This window comes from Haliaeetus albicilla, chromosome 24 (assembly GCF_947461875.1).
Source record: "Haliaeetus albicilla chromosome 24, bHalAlb1.1, whole genome shotgun sequence".
In the NCBI taxonomy this organism is placed as follows: domain Eukaryota; kingdom Metazoa; phylum Chordata; class Aves; order Accipitriformes; family Accipitridae; genus Haliaeetus; species Haliaeetus albicilla.
Genome location: NC_091506.1, coordinates 22,736,740 through 22,760,216, shown reverse-complemented (window position 1 = coordinate 22,760,216; position 23,477 = coordinate 22,736,740). Strand labels below are relative to the sequence as shown.

At 42.1% G+C, this 23,477-nt stretch overlaps 3 protein-coding genes across 14 annotated transcripts in view; 2 read left to right on the top strand and 1 right to left on the bottom strand.

The window, feature by feature from the left end:
* RAF1 (Raf-1 proto-oncogene, serine/threonine kinase) overlaps positions 1-4,017 on the top strand; it is an 80,014-nt gene extending 75,997 nt beyond the window's left edge. For all 7 annotated transcript variants that reach the window (XM_069769793.1, XM_069769791.1, XM_069769792.1 and 4 more), the window contains 2 exons: positions 1,752-1,886; positions 2,863-4,017. In XM_069769793.1, coding sequence (XP_069625894.1) covers positions 1,752-1,886; positions 2,863-3,003 — 276 coding nt within the window. In that variant the 3' untranslated portion in view covers positions 3,004-4,017. The remainder of the gene's footprint in view (positions 1-1,751; positions 1,887-2,862) is intronic.
* MKRN2 (makorin ring finger protein 2) lies at positions 3-17,976 on the bottom strand. 2 transcript variants are annotated; one of them, XM_069769801.1, is made up of 9 exons: positions 17,790-17,976; positions 17,238-17,366; positions 15,441-15,619; positions 14,344-14,648; positions 12,589-12,803; positions 10,886-10,996; positions 8,564-8,708; positions 7,783-7,938; positions 3-6,286 (listed from the first exon to the last, which is right to left on the bottom strand). In XM_069769801.1, exons 1-8 carry the CDS (start codon positions 17,813-17,815, stop codon positions 7,795-7,797), a joined length of 1,254 nt encoding a protein of 417 aa, XP_069625902.1. In that variant the 5' UTR covers positions 17,816-17,976; the 3' UTR covers positions 3-6,286; positions 7,783-7,794. The 2 variants fall into 2 exon arrangements, with proteins under 2 accessions (XP_069625902.1, XP_069625901.1); XM_069769800.1 differs by lacking the exon at positions 3-6,286 and having other exon boundaries at positions 7,775-7,938.
* Positions 17,935-23,231, top strand: MKRN2OS (MKRN2 opposite strand). 5 transcript variants are annotated; one of them, XR_011322014.1, is made up of 5 exons: positions 17,935-18,179; positions 18,452-18,501; positions 19,412-19,574; positions 20,010-21,872; positions 22,484-22,607. XR_011322014.1 is itself a non-coding variant. In XM_069769802.1 (4 exons), exons 1-4 carry the CDS (start codon positions 17,974-17,976, stop codon positions 22,701-22,703), a joined length of 639 nt encoding a protein of 212 aa, XP_069625903.1. In that variant the 5' UTR covers positions 17,935-17,973; the 3' UTR covers positions 22,704-23,231. The 5 variants fall into 5 exon arrangements, 4 of the variants coding, with proteins under 4 accessions (XP_069625903.1, XP_069625904.1, XP_069625906.1 ...); XM_069769802.1 differs by lacking the exon at positions 20,010-21,872 and having other exon boundaries at positions 22,484-23,231; XM_069769803.1 differs by lacking the exon at positions 22,484-22,607 and having other exon boundaries at positions 20,010-21,909.
* The last annotated feature ends 246 nt before the right edge of the window (positions 23,232-23,477 follow it).

Sequence of the window (23,477 nt, the reverse complement as noted above, 5' to 3'; positions counted from 1 at the left end):
CATTCTTTGAATACTGCATTTTATTTCTGGGTATAGTACATTTTGTTGTCCTCAAGAAATGCAAGATAAAGACAAATGAAAACTTAAGAATTGGAATGTTGTTTACAACATGATTTGTTTCAGCAGCAAATCTGTGTAATTCAATGTTTACTTAAATATTGACAGTGACAGTTACTCAAAGGAAAAAAATTCTTTTTTTATAAACATTTTAAGTGCCCTGTTGATTTATTCATGGGTTAAAGCTTTTGCTACATCAGTAAAATCCTGGTTTATATATATATGCAGTTATGTGAAATTTCCCTTCTGATGTTAAATACGCTGTTAAATCAGCAAGATTGGATTCTGTGCTTTTTACTAAGTGAAAAAAAAAATAGTGGCTATTGTTAAACCTTTTAGTATTGAATGTTAGTTTGTGTGATTTAATCTTTTACTAAGTTGTATTCTTACCAGTCAGTTAGCCAATAATATAAAGAAGCTCATTAAGGACAGAAACCAACTGTTCTCTTTATATGAATGCTTTTTCTAGCTTAGCAAATGTAGAGCTAACTCATTCTGTAGAGCGTGAACTTAAGACTGTTAGATCTTTTTGATCGCTGTTTTGCTGATCTCAGTTGTGGTTTGTGTTTGTTGTTGTTTTTTTAAATTAAGATCTTATAATGAGAAGTGTGTGTGTATGGGGACAAACTACTAGATTTTAGCCCCTGTTATGTTATATAGTCTGAATTGCAAGCAGAAGAGGCCAGTTCTGTTAAGCTAAGGAATTTTTTTCTTATTTTTAAGGTTGTCTACAAATTGGGATATTGGCATGTGTTTTAATTCATAATATTTAAATCATATGCAAGCTTTAATAATCATTACTGTTGCAAAACATGTGACACTTGACCCTCAAGTAAGTTTTCTGGGGAGGGATAGAGTATTTCCTGGAGAACACCACTGCGACCTTATTTTAGCAACATTATATTGACTTTTTTTTTTTCTGAGACAACATTAGCTGAAAAAGAAACAATAGCACAGTTAGTTTTGTTTACCCCTGCTCCCTGCCAATAAAACCCTCAAAAAAACTCCTGTCAACCAACCAAACCTACCACTATTTTACCAGATAATAATCTTATCAATACTATATAGTCAACTATTAAGGTTACTGGAAGTCTGAAAATCCTAAATGATGACCATATTAACTTGGACTAAAACAGAAAATGTATTTTCGAACACTAATAATGTCTTTTATTGTTTGTCTCAAAACAAAACAAACACCATTTCCTTCTTTGCTGCATTAGTTGTGATTAGTTACGATGATCTCTTTCAACTTTCTAGCTGTACATCTCCTTTTGCAACATGCTTTACAGAGATACCTGAAAATACAGTTCTACTGATGGATTAAGCTGTTGTGCCAAATCAGCTGGCTGCTTATAACTACTTAAATTGAGGATCATTTGTCACTGTAGCCTTCAACTGAAGGAAATTGCCATGTCATGCCCATGTCATGTAGTATTTATCTCCTGTTCTGTATGCAATAGTTCCTTCACTTGTTGAGCACTTCAAACCATGGTGTCGCTCTGATTTAATCATGTCCTGCATTACACAAAAGCAGGGCCATTGTTTCAGTTAACTAATTTGGACAAATCTACAAGGCTCTGCTTGTGTGTGTGCCTTTGGTACTCATGCTTAATCGCTTTGGGATACTAAAGCTATCAACCACTGAAACAACTTTTACAGTTTTGGTCTTCTGCTACTTGCTTGTTCTTTTTCAGATTATTTTCATGGTTGGCCGAGGGTATGCTTCTCCAGACCTCAGTAAATTGTACAAGAACTGCCCCAAAGCAATGAAGAGGCTTGTAGCAGATTGTTTGAAGAAAGTTAGAGAAGAACGACCTCTGTTTCCACAAGTAAGTGTGTTTTGTGCACAGAAGTTTCAGAGTATTTTATAAATAGCCATTAGCACACAAAACATTCTATGCAGATAAAATTTTTGGTTTATATAAAGTGCAGCCTGCTTCTTATTTTTATCTTTGTTCCTATGTGCATTTTTTCATAACCCAGCTCCCCTAGACAGTTTGTAATTCTGATTGTATGTAGTTCCTGTAAAGGTCACTAAAAAATATTATGCATGTAGCCTGAAGCAGTGTTAGACTAACACTAGAGCAATTTGCTTTCAACAGCTGACCCATTTTAGGGGTAAGAAAAAACCCCACCTTAACACAATAAAAATCAAACCTATCTTTGTATTTACATTTTGTTTTAGTGTAGGTTTGAGGGAAATGAGAGGCTATTCCTCCTTTCCTTCCCCACAACTATGAACAAGCAAACAGAATCCACTGGGGGGTGTAAATTCATGTAGCAATTTTTGGTATTTTTACAAAGGATACTTTACCTTTTCCTGGCGCTATGAGGATGATGAAGGTACTTTCTTATACTCATTAAATAGCTGGAGTTAAATATCAGCAGATTTTGGAAGAATAACTTCTTGCTGTTACAACCAAGTGTAACTTTTGTTGTTTAAAAAGCTCTTTCTAAATGTTGTTTTGTAAACAGACTGTTAGGCAGAAGATGCAATTCTTTCCCCGTTACTCTGTTGGAGAATTGCATAGATGCTTGTTAATGGATTGTAATGTCTGTGAGGTAATGAAAAGTATCTTCCCATCCTCTGAAACTTAGCGAGACTCCTTATAGCAATGAAACTGTATGGCAGAGTTTGATTATTCAAACTGGAGTATTCCTCGAGTGTTGTTTTCAGTGCCTCCACATAGTATATTGTTGCTCTTAAAGATACACTTAAAGCTGTAATAAATGAAGGTTTGAGACTTAAATAGAAAGAGTTGCTTGTCTAACAAGCTGCCTTTTAATTTTATGTGTTTCCCTCAGATACTGTCGTCCATTGAATTGTTGCAACATTCTTTACCCAAAATCAACCGGAGTGCTTCTGAACCATCTCTGCATCGTGCTGCCCACACAGAGGACATAAATTCATGCACATTAACGTCGACAAGACTACCCGTGTTTTAGGATCATGCTCCCCTTCCCTTGTTCTCTCCAGTGACGAGAAAGGAACAGAAGTAACAGAAGTTGTGCTTTTAATGCCTCAGTGTACAGGATCAGTGCCAGCAGGATTATCTGCGTCCCAGTTTTAAGAACAAGCTGCTAAGGATTTCTGCAGTTCTTATCCTGCAGGGACACAGCTCCACATTGCCTTTTTCTACAGTTTCTTTTACTGGGACAGTTAACAGACTATAAATCAAGAGATCTATTACTATTTTTTTAATAGATGCACTTGAGCCTTATTTTTCCCATACACAGAAGCGATGGATGTTTCTTTGGCAGTGTTTCTGGATTGATTTGAATCTGTTGATAAATTGGTATTTTTTACTGCAAGGATGGCTTGCCTCCGCATTTGAGGAAAGATGATGCATTATGGTGCTCTTTGATTGCCCCATGCCATATGCCACTTCAAGTTGGGGGGAGTTTTGCCTGAAATGGGTATCTGCAAACAAGACTGAGGGAAGCGGAAAAAAACTTTCTGGAAATCAGCTCCTGCCTAAGAGCTTTCATCAAGCCAATGAAATAAGTTAAAATGCTAATTCAACACAAAATAGTTTTGCAATAGTTTTGCACATAGAAGAAAAACTCTTGCAAAAGAATGGAATATATTCTGAATTGTACTGCTCAGAGAAGGAAGCTAGCCAGTCTTGCTATGGTCATCTTCAGTAACTTAAGCAGCTTACTTTGGTACTATTGACTTGTTTCTTGCAGCCCAATGAGGTGGTAAGTGCAGAAAGACAGGCTTTTGTGGCTGAGAAAAGGCTAATTAACATATCCGTATACTTCTGCAAAATGAGCATAGTCTTCATCCCATCTGAAGCTGTCGTCCAAGAGATGCACTATCAAGAGGAAACTGAGCATATACAGTTTTTCTTGCTGATTTGGGTTTTAATTTTGTTTTTATTGCTCCTGAGAAAATGCATTTATTGTAAGCCAAGGTTCCTCTGATTATCTTATTTTAATAAAATAAATTAAATTTTAGGTTTAAGATTCAATGTCATCATTTAATGTAGTAATCCATAGTTCTGATGTGTACATCTAGATGTGAAAACCTCAGAAAGTGACATTCTGAATAATATTTTAAAAGTTACTAGGATAGGTAATAGCAGTTCAAGTAAAAACACACTTGATATAACAACCTATAGGTTTCCAATCACTTCCATTATGAGATGGTTTTTATTCTACTGTAAAATAAACTTTCAGCAGCATCTGCTTCTCAAGATACCTACCCTGATGTGCTATCAAGCTATTTAACTGCATAATTTTTGCTCTGCATTTTATCTTCTGTGAACCTGTTGTTTACTTAAGTAGAAGTGAGAGTTTTGTCTTGGCTGAACTCCATAGATGAAAAAACTTAGGTGGTTTAATCTAAGAATTTATTTTTTTAAATAGCATTCTGTTTAAATATGTTTATTAGGGAAAGAATGGAAGCTTGGGATTTTGTGTCTGTGTGTGTACAGGTAAGTATGGGGCTCTGAACTGAATACATTGCTGAGATCTAGTGAGTGAAGAGACAAGATGTCTGTAACCACTGTTATCTCCATCTAAACAGCTGCCTAAAATCTGTCAGGCAAAATACTTCTGCTGTTAATTTTGACAGCTTACATGTGCAACTCTTAACTGTCTGTAATGTTCAAATAGCCATTTCAGCTTCATATTTGCAGCAAGCAAGAAACCCACAATGTGAAAGGGCAAAGGAACTTGAAGTACATAAGCCAGATACATACTTTAAAAATAATATCTAGACTGTTTGTCCTCAGAATATCATATAACATTATAAGAAGTGTGGAATATTAATGCTTAGGTGATAATTGAGCATGATCATAAAGTTTGCTTGCTAAGAAGTAAATTGAGGGTTGAAGGAAACTGTTCTATATAGTTCTGCATGATTTTCAACAATATTCTCGGTATTCTAACTGTAACCCTCTCTAAAAGTCATTTATCTTTCATTTTACCTTCATTATAATAAGAACAAGAAGAAAAAAAAAAAGAGAAATGGTAAGCTGCTTTTACTTTAGCTCTGATTTCCAAGAAGAAACCATTAACTCCTGGTTTTTAAAACAGATCATGTGTCTCTTGAAAAATTAAAATATTTTTGATAAATAGGCTTATTTTGACCAGCACTTGATGTCAAATTAGGTGAAAGCTGCTAAGTGAAGAATTTAAAAAGTCTGAGTTTCTAAGTCTTACTGCTTTCAAATTAAAACTTCTGTTTATGTTGTCCCTAGGTAGCTTTGAGAAAGAAGTTATCTTTTTTATTTCAGACTACTGTTACCTGGTTTATGTCTTCTTGGGGCAAAGTAAATCAGGAATGTCTTGTTTAAGGTAAAGAACATCCTCTCCATTGACTTTTTTTGAGTATATTTTATTACTGAAAATATTTCGCTCTGGGGAAAAAAAAATAAATGTGCAAGACCAGCTAGAAACAAGCTTCTGTGGGGAGGCTAAGGGCTATCTAAGTATTTTGGGGTAGAAAGTATGCCTGGGCAAGTGCTCTTGAACACTGATCTTCAGAGTACTCCATCTCTTGTAGTGATACTTCATTTTCCTTCACCTTTGTAATTAGCAATGAAGATAAGGCCTGACATTGCAGTAAGCATTGTTAAAAATTAACTTTAGGGAGGAAATTAATTATGGAAAAGTTAAATTTCTTAAGTCAGAATAGAGAGCAATATTTGCATGTTCAATTTGAGGGAACTGTTGGCCAGCAGAGGTGGGAGGAGTTCTCCCTCTTCTGTTGGAACCCTTATAGAAAGGTAGTATTTCCATCCAGGATGTTTCTCAGCTTCAGTTTTGACTCAGAAATGCCAACCAACAGTTGAAGCGGATAATCCTGGAGTCACTAATTTGGTGCCATTTAAAAACATTTGAATCCCAGATCAAGGTTCTTGCTGTTTGTTTTATGACAGTGACCCAGATCCTAGTTTTTAGCCATCAAAACAGCACCCTATTTGCTGTGCTGATGTAAGGTTTTCTGCACAAGTATCTCTAAATATACTTTGCTTCACAATACAAGTAATTTCTGTTGTCTCAACAATCAAGCCTTCTAAAAAGCTCAAGTCTTCAAGCAGACAAGCAACCTTTCAAGGGTATGCAGTCTTACCCTCAAGCCAGGGGTTAAATTGACCCTCTACTTACTTGAAGATTGTCTGCTGAATGTGCTTGAGAAAACTCTGCTTGCACTCAAGTGTTTAATGCTGTATTACTCAGTAGCCATTTCAGTTGTGTCCAGACTGAATTTTTAGTTTCACTGCAAAATTAATACAAATGACTTAGCAGATTTAACTCCTTGTATCACATTTCACAATCAAATTGGAAATTGCTTTTGCAACACAAACGCAAATTAAATTTTTAACAAAAATAAAATTCAGTAACAATTCTGTTAGCTGAGAAATGTGCCTTACACCTCGCACCTCCTGGGCCTTTAACACTGCTGTCCTTAATCTGAAAAAGGCAAATGGGGACCTGGAGAGAGAGGCTTCCTGACAAAGAGGAGAAGGAGCCAGCTGCCAGTTCTGTCTGGGGCAGGACTGCCAGGGAGCACTCTGGAGACAGGCTCAGCAAAAGGCTGCACTGCAGCCACCTTAAATGTCACTTAAGTGGGCAATGTTTGACCCTACGCCTGTGCTTTTAGTAACGGTATCTGCCAGCTCATCTAGGGGTCGGAGCCACACAGAAAGGGGGCTGTTCTGAGACTGTATTACAGCTTCAGAAAGGTGTCTTTCACTATGCTAGAGGTACATGGAGATGGAAGGGCCTAAGTATCTATCAGCCACACAGTTCAGTTAAGAAAAGCAGCAGTTAAAACTGTTTCTTTTGTAACTCAAATTATTTATGTTGTATAGTTGCAAACTATAAGATCACTGACAAAAGGAGATCAGAAAATTACTTAGTTACTTCATTTAACTGACTGAAGGTTTACCTTCTGGTTAAATACATTTGAACTAATTAAATTGAACAAAAATGTAACTATTACGGTTGCAATGGCTATTGAAAGTAACTACTTGCTCTCATTATACAGTTTCCAAAATCCCATTTGTGCTGTAAGTTTAATTTAGCTGCAAGTTGTGACTCCAGTGTTGCTCTGTCTGAATATATTAATCAGTACTCTTGTATTTGCTTTGTAACAGGTGCTCTGAGAGACATTTCCTGCCCCTGTACTCTTTAATGATTTTAAAACAAGGGTAGGAATGTAACTGGCACAGTCTCTCAGAGCCAGGCAGTGTCCAGGCCCCACTACTGAAACACTCACTGTAAGAATATGGTAAACTTTATTCTGAACTCTAGGTACTACTTTGAGGTATAATGTATTAGTTCTTAAATCTCCTTTTTAAGGAAGAAAAAGCTACACTGACCATTATTTATTCCCAGTGTTTTTTTGTAGATATACATTTAGTTGATTTAGTGGGGAAAAAAAAAAGCACCCAAAATAGATTTAGCAACAGTTTTTAACAGCTTAAGCTTTAAATGGTAAGAGAGGAGCTGTATTTACACTACCACTCAGCTCACAAGACAGCATATGTTAGGCCAAAGAGGGAGAAAACCCTCTGGGATTAAGGGATTTTTTTTCCATGCAATCAATGTAACATTTTAAATATATTTTAGTATTTTTGTTGCCATACAAAAACTATCTGAAAACTTTACCAGGACTGCACAAGTAAACCACAGGGCACATTCATTCTAACTGTGCTGTAGAAAGTAAAAGCATTGCTAAATAAATAGCTAGATTGCTATAAACGAAAGCACCTTTAGTTCTCTTTATTGAGAAGTAGCAGAATCTTCATCAGCCCCAGAAAGGTGCATGAAAAGTTCTCCAAGTTCTGTTACTTCATCATCTGTGCTGGTCACAGTCCTATTTTCTCTGTCTTCAATGAAGTCCCACAGACGAACAGAATTGAAGAACTGGAATAGAAGAAAATCTGACTGAGCATGAACCATTATTTGTCACAGTTCATCAAAACGTTTTCCCTTATCTTATTTCTTCATTAAAAAAAAAAGTCAGAAGTTCAGATTCAAAAGCTGGGTTTGTGCTAGGATTTACTAATACTCTTAGCAACATTTGCTGTTAAATTCAAAGTGACAACCACTCAGTGTTACAGTATGAATATAGTGAGGTCAAACTAGCCACTATTAACGAGCTGTATCTGCATTGAATGGGTAGGCCTGCCTGGACCATGCAGGGTGGTGGCTAAGCCATAACATGTTTCTGAGGCTTTAACCTTTTCAGCTGGTCTGAGTGCCAGCTATATGCAGGCAAGTGAGATGAGTTTTTAATACCGTAGGTGAAAGCTTTAATGGCAGAATTCCTTTGAGAAGGGTTGGTTGAAAAAATAAAATGGTAATAAATTGTTGCTATAAAATGAAAGATGCTTTCTCCTTTCCCTAATAACAAACCTTTGCCTCAAGGAAAATTGACGAGTGCTTTCTTCACCTCTCCAAGGCCCTGTGTGGTTTGAAACATATTTAAGTAATACACATTACATTCAAAACATGGTTTTAATTGCACTTGACTGGAGTATACCCTTACCCGCACAGTCCCCTCAGAGCTGAGCTGTTTCCTTGGTTTTTCAGGTTCAGCTCGTGTCCCATCTGGATAAGCATGAAGGTAAAGACACTTCCCTCCAAACGGGCAAGTTCCTTTCCCTTGTTCAAAGTACTTGCAGGGTTTCTTCCTGATTTAATTAGAAAGAGAGAGTTATTGCCTTCAGCTAGTAAGGAAGTAGATACAGTTCACTCTCCATGACTGCTGATCTCATCCTTAGCCAGTAATGCAAAGTACTGCTGTTAACACACCAAGAGTTTTGGTCTCCCCTTCCCTCATTGACAGCAGTCAGAGATTATTAAAAGCGAACAAAGACATGATAAAAGAACAGCATCACATGTCAAAAAAATTAAACTATCTTAAGACATGGAAATTGAAGGATGTTCAAAGAATGTCATCAATCCTACACAGATGCATTGTCATCATAATGAACAACGCTATTTTTCTAGCAACATTCCTCTCCTGTATTTTTTACCACTACATTTTTAGGAACCAGTTCCTCATCATCTCCTTTAGAAGTTCTATGACAATACTTTGTTAATTTAAGTTTCCATCAGCTTTATTGTTCAATCAAGCTGTTCTAGCTGTGTAGCAAGTTTTTGTAAAGGTGTTCCTTACAAAGGTAGGACAACAGTATTCAGGGTGGGTAGATTGTTCTGCGATGAAAAACAGCTGAAGAGGAAAGTACAGAGAAAATGCAATTGAACTTGTAAACTTAATATGCAAATAGTGATGAAACTGGTTCCCAAGACATAGATACAGTCTATCAAATACCAACTACATGGGGAAAAAAAGCTCAACAATAACACTGCCCCCCCACCCCCCAAACCTAGCAGTGCGTTAAAAGCAGAATGAATTTGTCTTGGTTTGGAACACAGGTGGTCTGTGACTTCCAGGTTTCTGGGTCTGACTTTTTTCATCCTCCACTGGCATATAAATCAGAATGGATTTGTGCTGGCATGACCCCTGCTCTTAGAGTCCACTTTATTGGCATTGTATTAGCATTTTTTCAACCCATGCAGTACAAAATCCTCAGGTTAAACTGACTGCCAAGAGATCTATCCATAGAATTTCTGTACCAAAGACTGTTAGCTACAACACAATGTATTAGTCTTAGCTAAGCACTTAAACAAAACCCCTCTTTGTATTCTCTTCTGTACAACAGGTTGACAAGAGCCAAACCCAACTTCCAACACGACCTGACACCTCTGTTCCAATAACACAAAAGCTTACCTCACTGAGAACGTGGCCGTTTAAAAACTGCACTAAGCTGAGGCTTTTGAGCACAACTTACTACCCTCACAATTCAAAGTCCTTATGAATTAAAATGAAGAACCAAAACAGCAATAGGGTATTGAAAACAAACTGTATCTGAAGAACCTCAGTTTAAAGTGATTAATTTTATTCAAATATTTTGCCTGACTATAAGATAAAACAAGACCAGATGCTGGATTAAACATTTAGTGGAGTAGTGCTGCTTTCAGCAATTCTTTTGCTGTGTTGTAACAGGACTTCGGAGACTTAAAGCTTCCCCAGCAGCTGAAAAGCTACTAGCAGCGGCTCTGCACAGATTTAAGTAAGGCCTATTTTTTTCTGTACTCCAAAGGGCATGTTTAAAGGTCAGTGCACATCACAGAGTAAAGCTGCACAACCTTCAACAAAATAGTCATCGCTCACTTGGGTCAAGCACAGCTCTGCTTGTTTACCTTAAAAAGAGTGAGCAAGGAGATAGATAAATAAAGATTACTGTTCTGCGAGCTACATAGCCCTTACACATTCCAGGCAAGCACAGCTTCGCAAAGCTGCTGTAAAACTACCCGTCAGCAGACCTCTCCCACTGCTCCAAGCAGCGGGCAAATCATTATTAGACAATAAAAGGAATGCAGTCATGTAGTATTTTCCATTTCCAGTAGACACTGCAAAAGCCCCATGAATTTTTATCCCATATTTCAAGAGACTAATACATTTTCCTTCCCTATTTGTTTTCCTCAGTAACCGACAATCTTCCAGGCAATCATGTCTAAGGGATCAACAGAAAACACGTGAAGCCAATTTTGGCAAGCAAACTGAAATAGCTTCAACATTTCAGAGCACAGTGAGTTTGAATAATTTCTGATCTATAATTACGTGACAGTCTCTTTCGTGGCAGTCACAAAGTTAAATAAAACCATTAACAGAGATTAAGAGTTCTCTGTAGAATGGTTTGTAATTATGTAAAGCTTAAAAACATGGGCACTTCAGTTGACTACATCTTAGTGTATCTATCTTAAGGACAATGTAAACAGTGTGTGTGGTTACTGAACTTACCCCACTCCTTGCTTAAATGCTTCAATCAGCTCATTTTTCTTCTCCTGGTCTTCTACCCAATATGCACTGGGAATGACAAACTCGGATATCACACGGCACTCTGGGCAAGACCTTAATGGATCAAGACAAAACAGCAATGCTCTTTTACTTTCCAAGAATGATACTCCTCAATAGATTTGCCAGAAACAGCAGTTTCCTGCGGGAAAGGGAAATGGTTTGTTGCACTTGAAGCAGCAGAGACCTCCTCACGCATTAGTACAGCACATGTGCACATTTGTTAGTAGTTTTCAGTTGAAATAATACAGTTCAGCGCAGTCAGGGCTTGTGCTACCTTGCATTTGTTTCTAGACTTGAACAAAAGTAACAGCTATTTCCTCAATACGCAGGAGTAAACTGCATTTGCTACTCCCAATACGCAGAAATAAGTCGTAACTACTACATGAGTACTGCAGCTGCCATGCAGCAGAAAGCCAAACCAGTTGAAAAAAGACAAACGAAGGTCTCTAAGCCTTTTGAAATGAGATCTGACTTCTACCAGCAGTGATCAGTTGTTCACTTAGTGGTTTTAGGAGATGGATTTCTACATGAGGAACTGAGACCAAGAATCAAATATGCAACTTCAGGTACCTCAACAAGCCTAGGAATGGCTTTATTACCTACCAGGACACCCCCCCACCAAGTCCCATAAAACACCTTGTCTCCCAGCAGGCGGTGCTTCTAGAACTAAGCCAAGTCCCTCCTTTGGATTAACTTTGCAACGACTGGTATGTTCACTGTTGTGGAGAAACGTAAAAAACATTTGAAGAATTTGTGTTAGTAGTTAATCCATACTCAAAACGGATTCCAGGGCGCTTTTTCTGAAAAAACAAACAACTTGCAGTCCCTGCTGTAGGCAGAATATCTCAGTACCTGTCCAACAGAAGCTTGACTCCAATACAGGTTATGTCCTAATGAGCTAATGTTCACTTCAATTACATTTATAATGAAACTTGTGCAGAAAAGTCTGTTTTGGCAGAAGACTGAAAATATTTCCCACCTTTTCCTCAGCATGCCTGTAACTTGAGAGAGTTTTCAAAGAGATGCTCAAAAAAGGAAATTGCCCTAATAGGATGTTTTAAATTCTCTCATCTGAGGAGAGGCATATTTGGAATACATTTTTACAGAGCTAGAAGATGAAGGCATTTACTCAGGTACAGATAAATGCATAAGTAGTGGGACACTTTGCTTGAGTAAGCTATAGAGAAAAATCCAGTAATTAAGCACACACTTAGGAAAAAAAGGAGTTCCTGTTTTGGCACACAGGTTTCTGTGAAGGGCACAGGTTAACAAGGTCTCAGCTGTTCCAGAGTCCACGCGTGTGCACTTTTCCCCACCGTCAATGCAATGAGAGAGGGCAAAGTTATAACGGGCCAAGGTCTTCCCATACAGGACGGCAGCATGTAAGTAAACTGTTACTAAAGGATACCCAATGCATCCTTCTGGTCTTGAAGGTAGTTCTCATAGCCACACTCCAACATCCTGGAATTTGCCAGCACTTGGACCAGGATTTTCTGAGCTCAGATCTTATTAATGGGAATGGTAATATTTACAGCTACGGAATCCCTTGTCACCAATTTTATTTCAGTATCAAGTCAAAGCACACCAGAGAGCCCATCTCACTGACACAGGCCACAGAGAAGAGACTCTGGTTAACATCAACTTACTTTATGATTGGATTCTCAAACTGCTTGGCACATCTCCACTGCCGGATGCAAGACAAGCAGTAGGTGTGATTGCAGTTGGAAAGGATCCCAAACCTCCTCTCAGAGGCCGACGGTTTCTCGTACACCACTTCCATGCAGATACTGCACACTTTGTCCTGACTTGCCTGAAAGGCAAAGGCCTTCTCCATGTCGTGCTCAAATGTCGCCATGCACATCTGTCATGGGAGAGATGTCATCGGTTATTGCAATCCATGTATCGGCCTGTTCCTTGTAAAACAAAAGTGTCTATGAAAGGGACCTATTACAGGAAAAACAAGATACACTGATTAAGAGCATCATGCCTACCTTTCATTGTCATAATTTAATTTTAAGAACTTTAAAATCAATCACGTATTTCACCCCTTCAGCGTTCTCTGCAGCTTCAGGAGTATCAGAAGTAAGGCTGCCCAAACACTCTTCATTTACGCCTTTCTATATCTCTGTCGTGGAACAGGTATTGCACAAGGAGGTGCTTCAAATACCCCTAGAAACCATCTAATTCAGGGTCCAGAACAGGTCCCACACTCAGGATGTTACTCTGCTTATCATTGAGGCCACACTCATTCACCAGATACTAAGCTTTACCCTAGCTAAGTAATTAGTCTCTTATTACAGGCTTTCCTACAGCACCTCTCATCACAGTATCCCAGTAGTGACCATCAATAACCAATTCACACTCTCACAGCACTACAAGGTGAGCTGGTGGTTATACCTGGATAGTTTTACCTCTTACTTTTCAAAGTTCTCAGGACACGACAAGTAAAATAAATTTAAAAGACTCTAAATTATAATAATAATAAAGCACACAAAACAATTCCACCTTAGTAGCAGCATTTTGACCAGTGCACCTTCTCATCCAGCACATACCTCTGTTTCTGGAGGCGAGCGCCTGACAGCAGCGCTGACAGGACACTGTGCCAGCTATCAACAAGCTCCCAGGAGAAGTGCGTTTTGCACCAGTGCGTTTTGCAAGTATATGCTGACTGCACAAAAACTGAGGTTTTTAACCCCTTGGATTCTACTCCAGGCTCTGGAGAGTCTTCCGATTCAGTAACCGCTAACACTGCTGGTCCTTCTCTTCCTCAGCCTTGAGAACTCCTGATCGTGACCAGCCCTGACCTAAATCTGGTAGCCAGGCAGAGAAAAGAGCAGCCCTTTAAGCCCATCTTTAGCCAACCAATTCCTCACCCGGTCCCTCCAGCTGTCTTACTTCAAGTTCAGCTCCAAAATCCTTGTGCTCTGTTCAGTCTGACCCTACTTGACCCTGCCCTGAAATCAGCCACAACTAAGAGGAGACATCGAAGAGGTGACTCAGCAGACAGGCAGGGTGATCTCCCCGAACGCACCAGCAGCCCCCAACTCCTCTCCCCCACTACACATAATGTATCACTGAGACATTGTGTAAGCTACCAAGGACATTTTCCTTGTAGAGTTGTAGGGTGTTCTGGGAGAAGGCTGCAGGTAAGTTTCCAATAAGGATGAAATGGGAAAAAAAGAAATTGTTGTAAAAGGCTATCTGCATCATCGTTACCAATTAAGGCCGAGATGCTTGAGCAGACCACTCTTAGAATCATTTTATAGCTAGATAAACAATAAAACAAAAGCTCTTTGGAACAACAGGCTCTTCTACATAACACATCTTTGGATTTTAGAGCAAACAAACCAAATCCCGCACTAAGCAAAGCAAATCTCACATGGATTTCATGTTAATACTACCATTTCATGAGCCTTCCTCTGTTCTTGGTCGTAAGGGTGAAGTACTTGCAATCCACATATCTCACACACGTCTCCATGGAGGTAAAGGCAGCGATCTCCGAAGTGGCACGCTCCCGCTGCAGCATAGGGACACAGCTGCTCTCCAACAGCACAGGAGCTTCCAGCTACCGGATCTTCCAGTCCGCTGCAAATAGCTTCCAAATACGAATGGGGCTTCACTTCCAGATTATCATTTTGGTCACTACAACACACCACATCGCTTGCGGTGCTGGGTTTCTGCTTTTCTGCATTCAAGCCACACAGATCTTAGGAAATGGAAACATAGTATGAACCATACAAGGCATGCACAAAACCCACACAAGAAGTTCCATGTACCTTCTTTCCAGTGATTACCAGTTTGGTTGTTTTTTTTTTTAGAAAAAGTTTTCTTCTCAATGAAATCTCATCTCTAAGCTCCTTTTGCTCACAAATCATAAGAATTTTCACAAACTACCTACTGAAAAGTTTGATTTTAAGATTTCTTCAGCTGTTTTCTGTTTACAAATAGGCTAAAAAATCCTCTCATTTCACATTAGGGCAACTGGCCCATTCAGTGCGACAGCAAGGGAAGGTGGGAACAGCGTGCAGGCGGCAGGGGGGCTCGGCTCCTCTGCCCTGCCTGTCAGGTGTGGATGGATGTCTCCTTGCTTGTGTTCCTACAGGCTGGCACAATCCTCCACAAAGCACACGCCAGGTACCCCGGCACAAAGCAGCCAGGTTTCTCACCATGTCAAATGCCCTTATGCTGAGAACAAAATGCACAAGAAGATTTGAGGGGCAGAGAGATTTTAACCAAAAAATCCACTTCAAAAGAAAAAAAAACACCCCCCAAAACCAAAACCTTCCTTCAGAGAACACCAGGCTAAAAGCCAGTCAGCTAGACAAGGTCACTAGAAGGTACTGACAGGCACAAATGCTTCCAGGAAAGAGGCCTCATCGGGTAGGAAGCCTGACCGCACCTCTCCAGCTCTCCAAGAAACTCAAGTAATAAAAGGAGAAAAACTACCTAACTCCTATCAAGCATCACAGAGGATGAGCACAGCAGCACTCCCACTCACTTCTGTCCCTGAGCACTAGCGTTTTCTTCTCCCGTTTGCCAGTCTCATGCAGTTTGCTCCTGATTATCGGCACGCTGTGCTCGGGAGGATGGCGAGGGTTGTGCAGCGCTGCTGATGAGAGGGGAGGCGGCGCAGGGGCCGCTGCGCCCCCTGACGCAGGAAGTCTGGTGTGATCATACCTGCGAAAGGAAAAACACAGAACAAGTGTTACGAAGGCTAAACTTGGCACAGTGGCAGGACACTGCCCTGATGAATATTTAAACAAAATAAAACCGAACAGCTACTTTTTTTTTTTTTTTTAAAAGGATTGTTCTGACAAGTTGACTGAACTGCTCGGTTCCTTTCAAAGCCAGACTAAAAGGCTTCTCAGTCTCAAAAAATGGATGCTGCTGAAAGCACACCTATATTTTCTTCTCCAGAGACACCCAGCCTAGCTGAAAGAACATTATTCATGTGCATATTAAATTAGATCTTTGTCATTGCCTCACACAAACAGGTTTGCTGGCATTTCTCAGAGAAGCAACATCAAAACGCTGTGCAGGAAGGAGTGACATTTCGTGATCTCAGTTTCCCCCTGCAAGCAGCCACACTCAGACTTTGTGCTCCCACAGCACAGCAGAAGATGTAGTATTTGCACACGGGATAGGAAAGGACTCAAAACATCCAGTAAAGCTGTGGAAATATACTCCAGCAGCAGAGCAGAAGCAATCACTGCAGTAAAGAGGCTGGGCCAGTAAAGCCAGGGACATACCTGAACACTAGAGTATTTCTGATGGGAACAAAATATTCTCCGTATCTGTTTCTGGTCCCATACTTAGGACCTGTACGTGCCCACAGACATGCCATACCTGTGAATCGCTCATGTGCGTCAAGTGCCCCAAACTCCAGCAAAACAGCTGGAGTAAAACAGCAACACGCTTTACAGCCATCGTTACGGTCCGGTCAGCGTATGATGTGGTCCCCATGAATAACACGGCCATCAGCAACATTACACGTTACCAGTTCAATGTGAGCAGCTAAGGCAAGCTGCAGAAATCACCGATGTTCAATCTCCTAAAGCAAGTTTGGTACCATGAACTAAGTGAAGGAAAGGAAATATAGCTAAGCCATTGCGATCACAGCAATGCTGTGAAATCCCCTGCTGCTGTTGGGTGAAGGCACCTCTGGCACATCCCTGGTGGAATGTAATGACATTAACTAATGCGTAGTGTTTACTAGAGCATTTCTCAAGGAGTTTTAACCAGAAGAGTTCAGGAAAAGGCGTGGTACCGTTCAGCTTTCCCACCAAACCTAGGGGAGCACGAGAAAAACACTTTGCTCCAAGACAGAGCTGAAAGTCCCTGAGATTGTGTATTAGAATCTGCACGAAGGAGGCTACAAGCTACAACAGGAGAACTGAGTGAAGCACTGCTGAAACACTGCCTGCTTCCTGCCGCTTCAGTAACACGGAAAGCAAACCGTGCCGCCAAATGCTATTTCATGTGAAGTTGCAGGCTTTGCTTTTTGCATTTCATAGGTCTCAGTATAGTAAGAACCAGATGAAAAACATTTGTGAAACCTGAAGTTTAATTTCCACAGAGTAAAATAATTGCTGAAGCCAAGACAGAGTAAAGCTATAATATTGGATGCACAAGCTGATTTTGGTACTGGGAGAAAAAGCTCACATTTAACATACTATTTGATTCCCTTTGTCATCTCGTCTTGATCTGTGATTCCCTGGGGTTTACCGCTGACCGCACGCGATTATTACGCCCAGCTCTTCTGAGCTCGCTGTTCCAAAACGAGTCAGGTCTTTACCTGCACCGAGCTCCGTAGGCACACTGTCCCTTCTGGTAGTACTTGCAGATCGTAGAGGATTTGCTTGTAGACAAGTCGTGAGAGAACAGGCACTTGCTGCCCTCCCGACACACTCCTTGCACGTAGTACCTGGGGGAGAAGCAGTTCTGGTCAGAGAAGCCCGTTGGGGCAAGAAAGACGAGCGTAAGGACGGGCGTAGGGGCCAGAGGGAGCTCCGAAACCGGTTCCGCGCACCCCCGGCCCCGCTTCTCCCTCAGAGCGGAGATCCCCCGGCGAGGGGGGCCTCGACGGAGCGGCTGCCGCTGCCGAGCCCCGGCTTCCCCGGGCGGGGGAAACCGCGTCTGCCGGCGGATGGGACGGGACGGGACGGGCCGGGACCGGGGGCCGGGGCCGGGGGCCGAGGCCGGCACGCAGGCCCGGCCGGGGGAGAGGCCTCCGCGACCTTGCCCTCGCCGTGAGCGGGCCCCAAGCGGCCGGGCCGGGCCGGGAGAGCAGACCCCGGGCAGAAAGCCCCGGCCCCGGGCCGGGCCGGGCCGAGGCGGCGGCGCTCACCTGCAGGTCACCTGCTTCGTGCTCATCCTCGCCCCGCACCGGCCCGGCCCGGCCCGGTCCGCCCCACCGGCCCGGCCGGCTCCCCGCGCCGCGCTCCGGGGTTCCGCTCAGCCGCGGGGGAGGAAGAAGGGCGGAGCCGCAACGCCTTCCCTCCCGCCCGGACAGTATTCAGCGCCGCGCCGCCATGGCGGAGGCCGCCATCCTGCGGGTGCGGCACTGCGGGGCCGCCATTTTCTGCCGCCGGCCGCCCTCCCGCTGCCCCGCCTGCGGCCGCCCCCTGCGCGGCGCCGGGCTGCCCGCCGCCCCTGTCCGCCTCCCCAGCCCCTTCCGCCACGGACACCGCCAGCCCCGCGCCTTCCTCCTCCGGCCCGCCGCCGGCACCTTCCTCGGGTAGGGGCGGGACGGGGTGAGCGCGGCGGGCGGGCCGGGGGCCCCGGGGGAAAGGCAGCTTTCGCCTCCTTTCCACCAGCCTGTAAGTCCCGACCCCAGCCCCGTCCGGAGAGGAAAATGGGGGGGTTTTTTAGGTAAAAGTCGTGCCTCCCCGCCCGCCCGGTGGGTCCCGGGAGCGTGAGGAGTGCCGCCGGCTCCGAGGCGGGGGTCTGTCCGTGAGGGGGGCGGGGGAGGGCCGGCGGCCGTCGCCCACACCGCCGCTCTTCTTTCAGGGGCTACGACGGGGAATCCGACCTGCACGTCGGCATCACCAGTACTCACGGTAAAAGCGCTCGCTGGCTGCCCCCCACACCCCCGCCCGTCCCCCGTCCCTCGTCTTCGGACCGCGTCGCCCCCGTTTAGGGCGGCCGGCGATTACCTGAACTGCCCGGCAGGCGTTTCGGAGCCGCCTCCGCTGTTGCGGCGGTGTCCGGCACCTGTTAAAAACGCGGGCGGCAACGTCCAGGTGCCCGGTGCTTCCCTCCGCCTCGGCGTGCGGCGGGTGTCGGAGCCGGAGCTCGGCTGCTGGCTACAAAAGAGTTATCCCGTAAAGGTCAGAGAACCTGGAGGCCGGGAGCTTCCCTCGCCTCGCAGCAGTGAGCACGGAGAGCTTCGAGTCAAAGCCACGCACCGCTCGCTCTTCGCAGGGCACGGAACGGAATTGACAGGGGGGCTTCTGTTCCGGACGCAGGGAGATAAAAAGCTAGGCAGCCTACTTCTTTAAAGAGGTTACGGGAAATTTTGACTTGAACGCAGTTCTTGCTAATTCTAAAAACACCCCTAATCAAAAAACAAACGAACGAAATTTTAAAAAGCCGCGTTAAACACCGCATCAGGTTCTCCTAGAGTGGGCACAGCCTGCAAAATCTCACTTCAGATGTTTAATATAAAGCTGGTCTAATTTGGGGGGTTAAAAAAGAAGCCTGGTCCTTAAGTTGCTTTCATTATCAAAAGACTGCTGACATGACATTGTAAAAATAAGAACAGGTTCTTGATAAAAGCAAGTACTGCATTTTCTGCTCTGTAGCCACAGAAGGCCACTGATGGGAAGCTATGGTATAGCTAGTCTAAGAAAGAATGGCAGTATGGAAAACTAGTAGTAGCTTTCATCACTTTAAAAAAAAAAAAGAAAAAAAAAGAATATGGCTCTGATTTGCAGTGCCACCTGACAATGTATTGCTCTCTGTTTTCAGGCGTGGTGTATAATTACAACGAAGAGGGCATTCACAGAGCTGAAACTGGATGGGAACAGTGCATTAGTATCCCGCTAGTACAGCCAGACATGTTTGGGCTTCTTCAGCAGTGGGATAAGCTCCTAGAGGAATTTTCTGTGGGAGAGGCCTGGCTTCCTCACAGGTATGTAGTTTAAAAGCTGGATGCAATAGGAGTTTTTAGTCTGGGATGGTAAATTGGGCTATTCCATTTTTGACCCTGTGAGGCTTGTGGTTCATTCAGAGCCTTGCTCTTTTAGAACACACATTTCTAACAAACCAGTCTAAACAATGCTGTCTGGCCAGGCGTCTTGAAACTTACTGGCCTTGCTAAACATAAAGGGAGTATTTTGAAGCTGTAAGTAACAAATGCATCTGCTGGAATGTTAAAGCTCTAAAACAAGGGATCATTTGAGGGAAGTTTTCTTCAGCAACAAAAGAATTTTGCATGAAAAAAACCCAGTTCAATGAAACATTACCTTTAAGAGTACGCTGCTGAGTACAGAAGTAGAAAAGCCCAGGCAATTCTGCAACGCTATCTTCTCGGTTTCAACGGTTTTAGGTGTGTTTGCATTTACAGGCTGACTGCACTGATGGGATTCTTGCCCAGATCCTACATCCAGATGACTTCTTTGTTGTCAGTGATCAGAAATGGGAAACACAGTCAGGCTCATTTCCAGCTCTTCCAGCTGGTTCCTAACATTGCTTTGGATAGTTAAATACAGAAAGACTTCCACATATTTTGTATTAAACCAGTACGTTCCAGCAAGAACGTTCAGTTCTTTGTAGCTTTCCTTGAAGTGAATGCCTGATGACAGTTACAAGTTACGCAGCCCAGCTAGAACACGCACTGCCACATCACCAAGCCTGCTGATGACAAAGCAGCCTGCTCTCCAAAACACCAGTCCTCGAACTGTCCATCAGTAACAGTACCTGTAACAAACAGCCTGTCAGCATAGTTCTGTGAACTGTTGCTCACAGTTCTGAGCATGGCTGTTGATGTCATCTTATATAAAAGAAAAAAACCCACAAAAGATCAAAAGCAGGTTTTAGCAATTCAGTATGTGCTTGACTCTAAAATTTTAGAGATAATGTATTATCTTCCTAATACCAGGGGATGAAAGAATTTGACCTAGAGTACAGTTTTTAAATGTCTGTGGAACTTGTAAAGCCAATAGGATTTGTGTCTCGTACTTAAGCAGTTCGCGGTGCCTTAACGTTGTTACAAAAACTAACTTGATGTCAAAAAAGCATTGGTAGAAGGTGGGTAGGTGTGTGTATCTCTTCTACAAGCTTTACTTTGCTTGTGCTCCGTCTGCCACCTCCTGACAAAGTGACCTACTTTTTCCACAAATAGACCAGTGACCACTAAACTGCTGAAAACCAACCTTTTTTTTTTTAAAGATGTTAAATTAACTCTCTGTTTTTTCAGTGGACAGGAACTGTGCTAAACTAACCCTGTAACTCCTTTGGGTTCAGGCCAAGCCTGATTCTAATTTTCCTGACTGCTTTTCATTTACTGGAAGGATGGTATATAACAGCAGCAAAGAATAGCAGCCACAGCCATGACCGACAGTATCTTAAATTACTGATTTGCTTGTCGGGATATAAAGACACACTTCCAAAAAATGAGGTGCTAACTAGAAGACACAGAGGGTAGTAAGAAGTGTATTACAGAATCTTTTGCATTATAAATACAAAGATAGTGTGCAAACAGAAATGAGGTGTTACGTGCTTTGCTTAATTGTGGAACTGATTCAGGAAAGCATTGTGTACTCATAAAAGTTATCCAGATGTGCTGTGGCTCTCTGCAGGCTCAGCCCTGAGCTGGTGAACCCAACAATTTTTTCAGTGTTGTTTCCAGAGGTTTTGTACTGCACAGTGAATGATGGCCACTCCTGAAGTTACTCATCATTATTTTTCTTAACAATTATTTTGGTAAAGTAAGTAGACGGTAGCAAATCACTTGCTTACTGAATGGGAGCTCATAGGTCACTTCAGATACCCTTAAAAGAGCTTTGAAGAAGACAGTGAGCTGTCCTGAACTGGGCTCAGGGTCGCAGGGTCGCTTTTGACAGCCGTAGGCCTCAGATCCTGCAAAAACACCTTGTAAATGCCCAGGGCTGACAGGCAAGCTTCACAGAAGATTCCATGTGGCAACAGGGACCATGGAGCCACTGACAGTACAAGGCAAGGAATGAGTCACGGGGCCAGAAGAACAAGGGAAAAATGACACAGGATGAGGCAGTTACTGAAGAAGCTTGAGGATTGGGCAGATGGCAAACAGGAGTCTGAGCAGGTCTGTTATCAAATGCAGTTACACAGGGCCAGTGGAAAAAGCAGCACTATGTGGTGAGGGAGTGGAATAAATTACTGAAGTTGTTAGTGGTCAACATGAAGCATTTGGGAGAATCTGAAAACATTCTGACAGTGAAAAGAACAGGTAAGTACCATACGCTCCTAGGGCAGGGTAGTGGGGGGGGGGGGGGGGAAGGGCAAGAACATCTTAAATGGTGGCTGCTGCTATTCAGTTAGTATTTCTGGCCTTGCACAATTGGCACAAATAATTGCCAATGGGAGTACAACTGGCACACCGTATAGCAACTGTATCAATATATTACTGATAGAATTTACATGATTTTAAGTAAGCTTCCAAGTTAATGCCACTCTGAAAGAAGTGCACGTAGTAGCACACAATTAACATCGCTGCTGCAGGAAGACGTTTTCAAGATAAAAGAGTAACAATACATGGAAGAGCAAAGGTTAACAAGGTAAAAGCCAAATAAATATAAAAAATAAGAACTCATTATTGTAAAGGCTGCAGCTGCCTTTTTTTTTTTTTGTTTGGGTTTTTTTTCATGCTCAGTTTCTGGTATCCCTGGCTGCAAAGTACAACTTGTGATGAATAGAATGTATTTGAACACCTGTATTAAAGGAAGGTGGCAATAGTTCTTGGAGAGCATGCACTTCCTTATTTCACTCAGTAAAATATTCTTCTGTGCACAGTAATTAATGGATTAGCGCTAACTCTTGCCAACGAGATATTTTTCCTAGGTATGACGAACATGACCACAACTGCTACACGTACGCACTGGCATTCATTAACAGTGTGCTGACTGCACAAGGAAAACGACAGATGAGTAAAAGTGAATTTACAGAGAAATTTGTGATCCCACAGACAAAGAAAGCTTCCAAATACATTACTCTGCATCAGGAGCTAACAGCTAATGATTTCTACATTGTACCCCTTCCCGATCAAGAAAAACTGTGCTGAAAATTTTAAGTTGCTGTATTAAAACATCTACAACATGCAATAGGAAAAGGAAGTCTTAAGACTCCAAATCTCAGGGTTTAAGATGCATGATCTACTAATGTATTTAAAAACAATTAACTTAACATGTTAGCCTGCACATCATGGAAGGATCAGGAAACTCAACTTGCCTGTCTGAATGATACAACATGCATACAATGTATGTACTACAGAAAATTTAAATGGGAACTATTCATGTGGAAAAAGGTTGTCCTGTTTACATTTGCTATATGCTCTGTCCCACCAAGACATTTAAGGCCAGACATCGTAACTGCTGTGTAATGAAGGGTTTTAACAAATGAACTGTGGTAACTTAAGCTGTAGCAAACCAAAATGTTTTCTTCCTGTCATGTTTGTTTACTGATGGATGAAAAAAAGGGAATTTTTGCTTGTGTGCTGCTGAAATCTAAAGTCCATGACTTAATGCTGATTCACCACATGCGAAGTTACTTTCATCTACTTTAATTACTAATAAATATAACAACAAATTAATGCAGCCTCTTTGCCAGATATATTTCTTTTCCAATTCTTATTTACATTTTGCACATTTATTCCTCAAACCAAGACAAATGCTTAGTATTAAAAGATAATAATTTAGTGTCTGTATCTGTTACTATCTGTAATAAGCGAAAGACTCCTCAGGATTTATCTCTTGAGTTAAAAATTTAGAACTTAACAAAAAGAAATTTAAGTTAAAAGAAACGAAAAAGGTCCTCCAAACAGCACTTTTACCTATTG

What these genes read in the sequence shown, in the direction of transcription:
- MKRN2 (XM_069769801.1), bottom strand. Translation starts at nt 17,815, where the DNA reads ATGAGCACGAAGCAGGTGACCTGCAG. An exon ending in GCTAGTGCTCAGGGACAGAA is followed by an intron (nt 14,649 to 15,440) that starts GTGAGTGGGAGT and finishes CCATTTCCTAAG; the next exon opens with ATCTGTGTGGCTTGAATGCA. An exon ending in GCTCTGAGGGGACTGTGCGG is followed by an intron (nt 7,939 to 8,563) that starts GTAAGGGTATAC and finishes CTTCTATTCCAG; the next exon opens with TTCTTCAATTCTGTTCGTCT.
- MKRN2OS (XM_069769802.1), top strand. Translation starts at nt 17,974, where the DNA reads ATGGCGGAGGCCGCCATCCTGCGGGTGCGGCACTGCGGGGCCGCCATT. An exon ending in GCCGCCGGCACCTTCCTCGG is followed by an intron (nt 18,180 to 18,451) that starts GTAGGGGCGGGA and finishes CTCTTCTTTCAG; the next exon opens with GGGCTACGACGGGGAATCCG. An exon ending in GAGGCCTGGCTTCCTCACAG is followed by an intron (nt 19,575 to 22,483) that starts GTATGTAGTTTA and finishes TATTTTTCCTAG; the next exon opens with GTATGACGAACATGACCACA.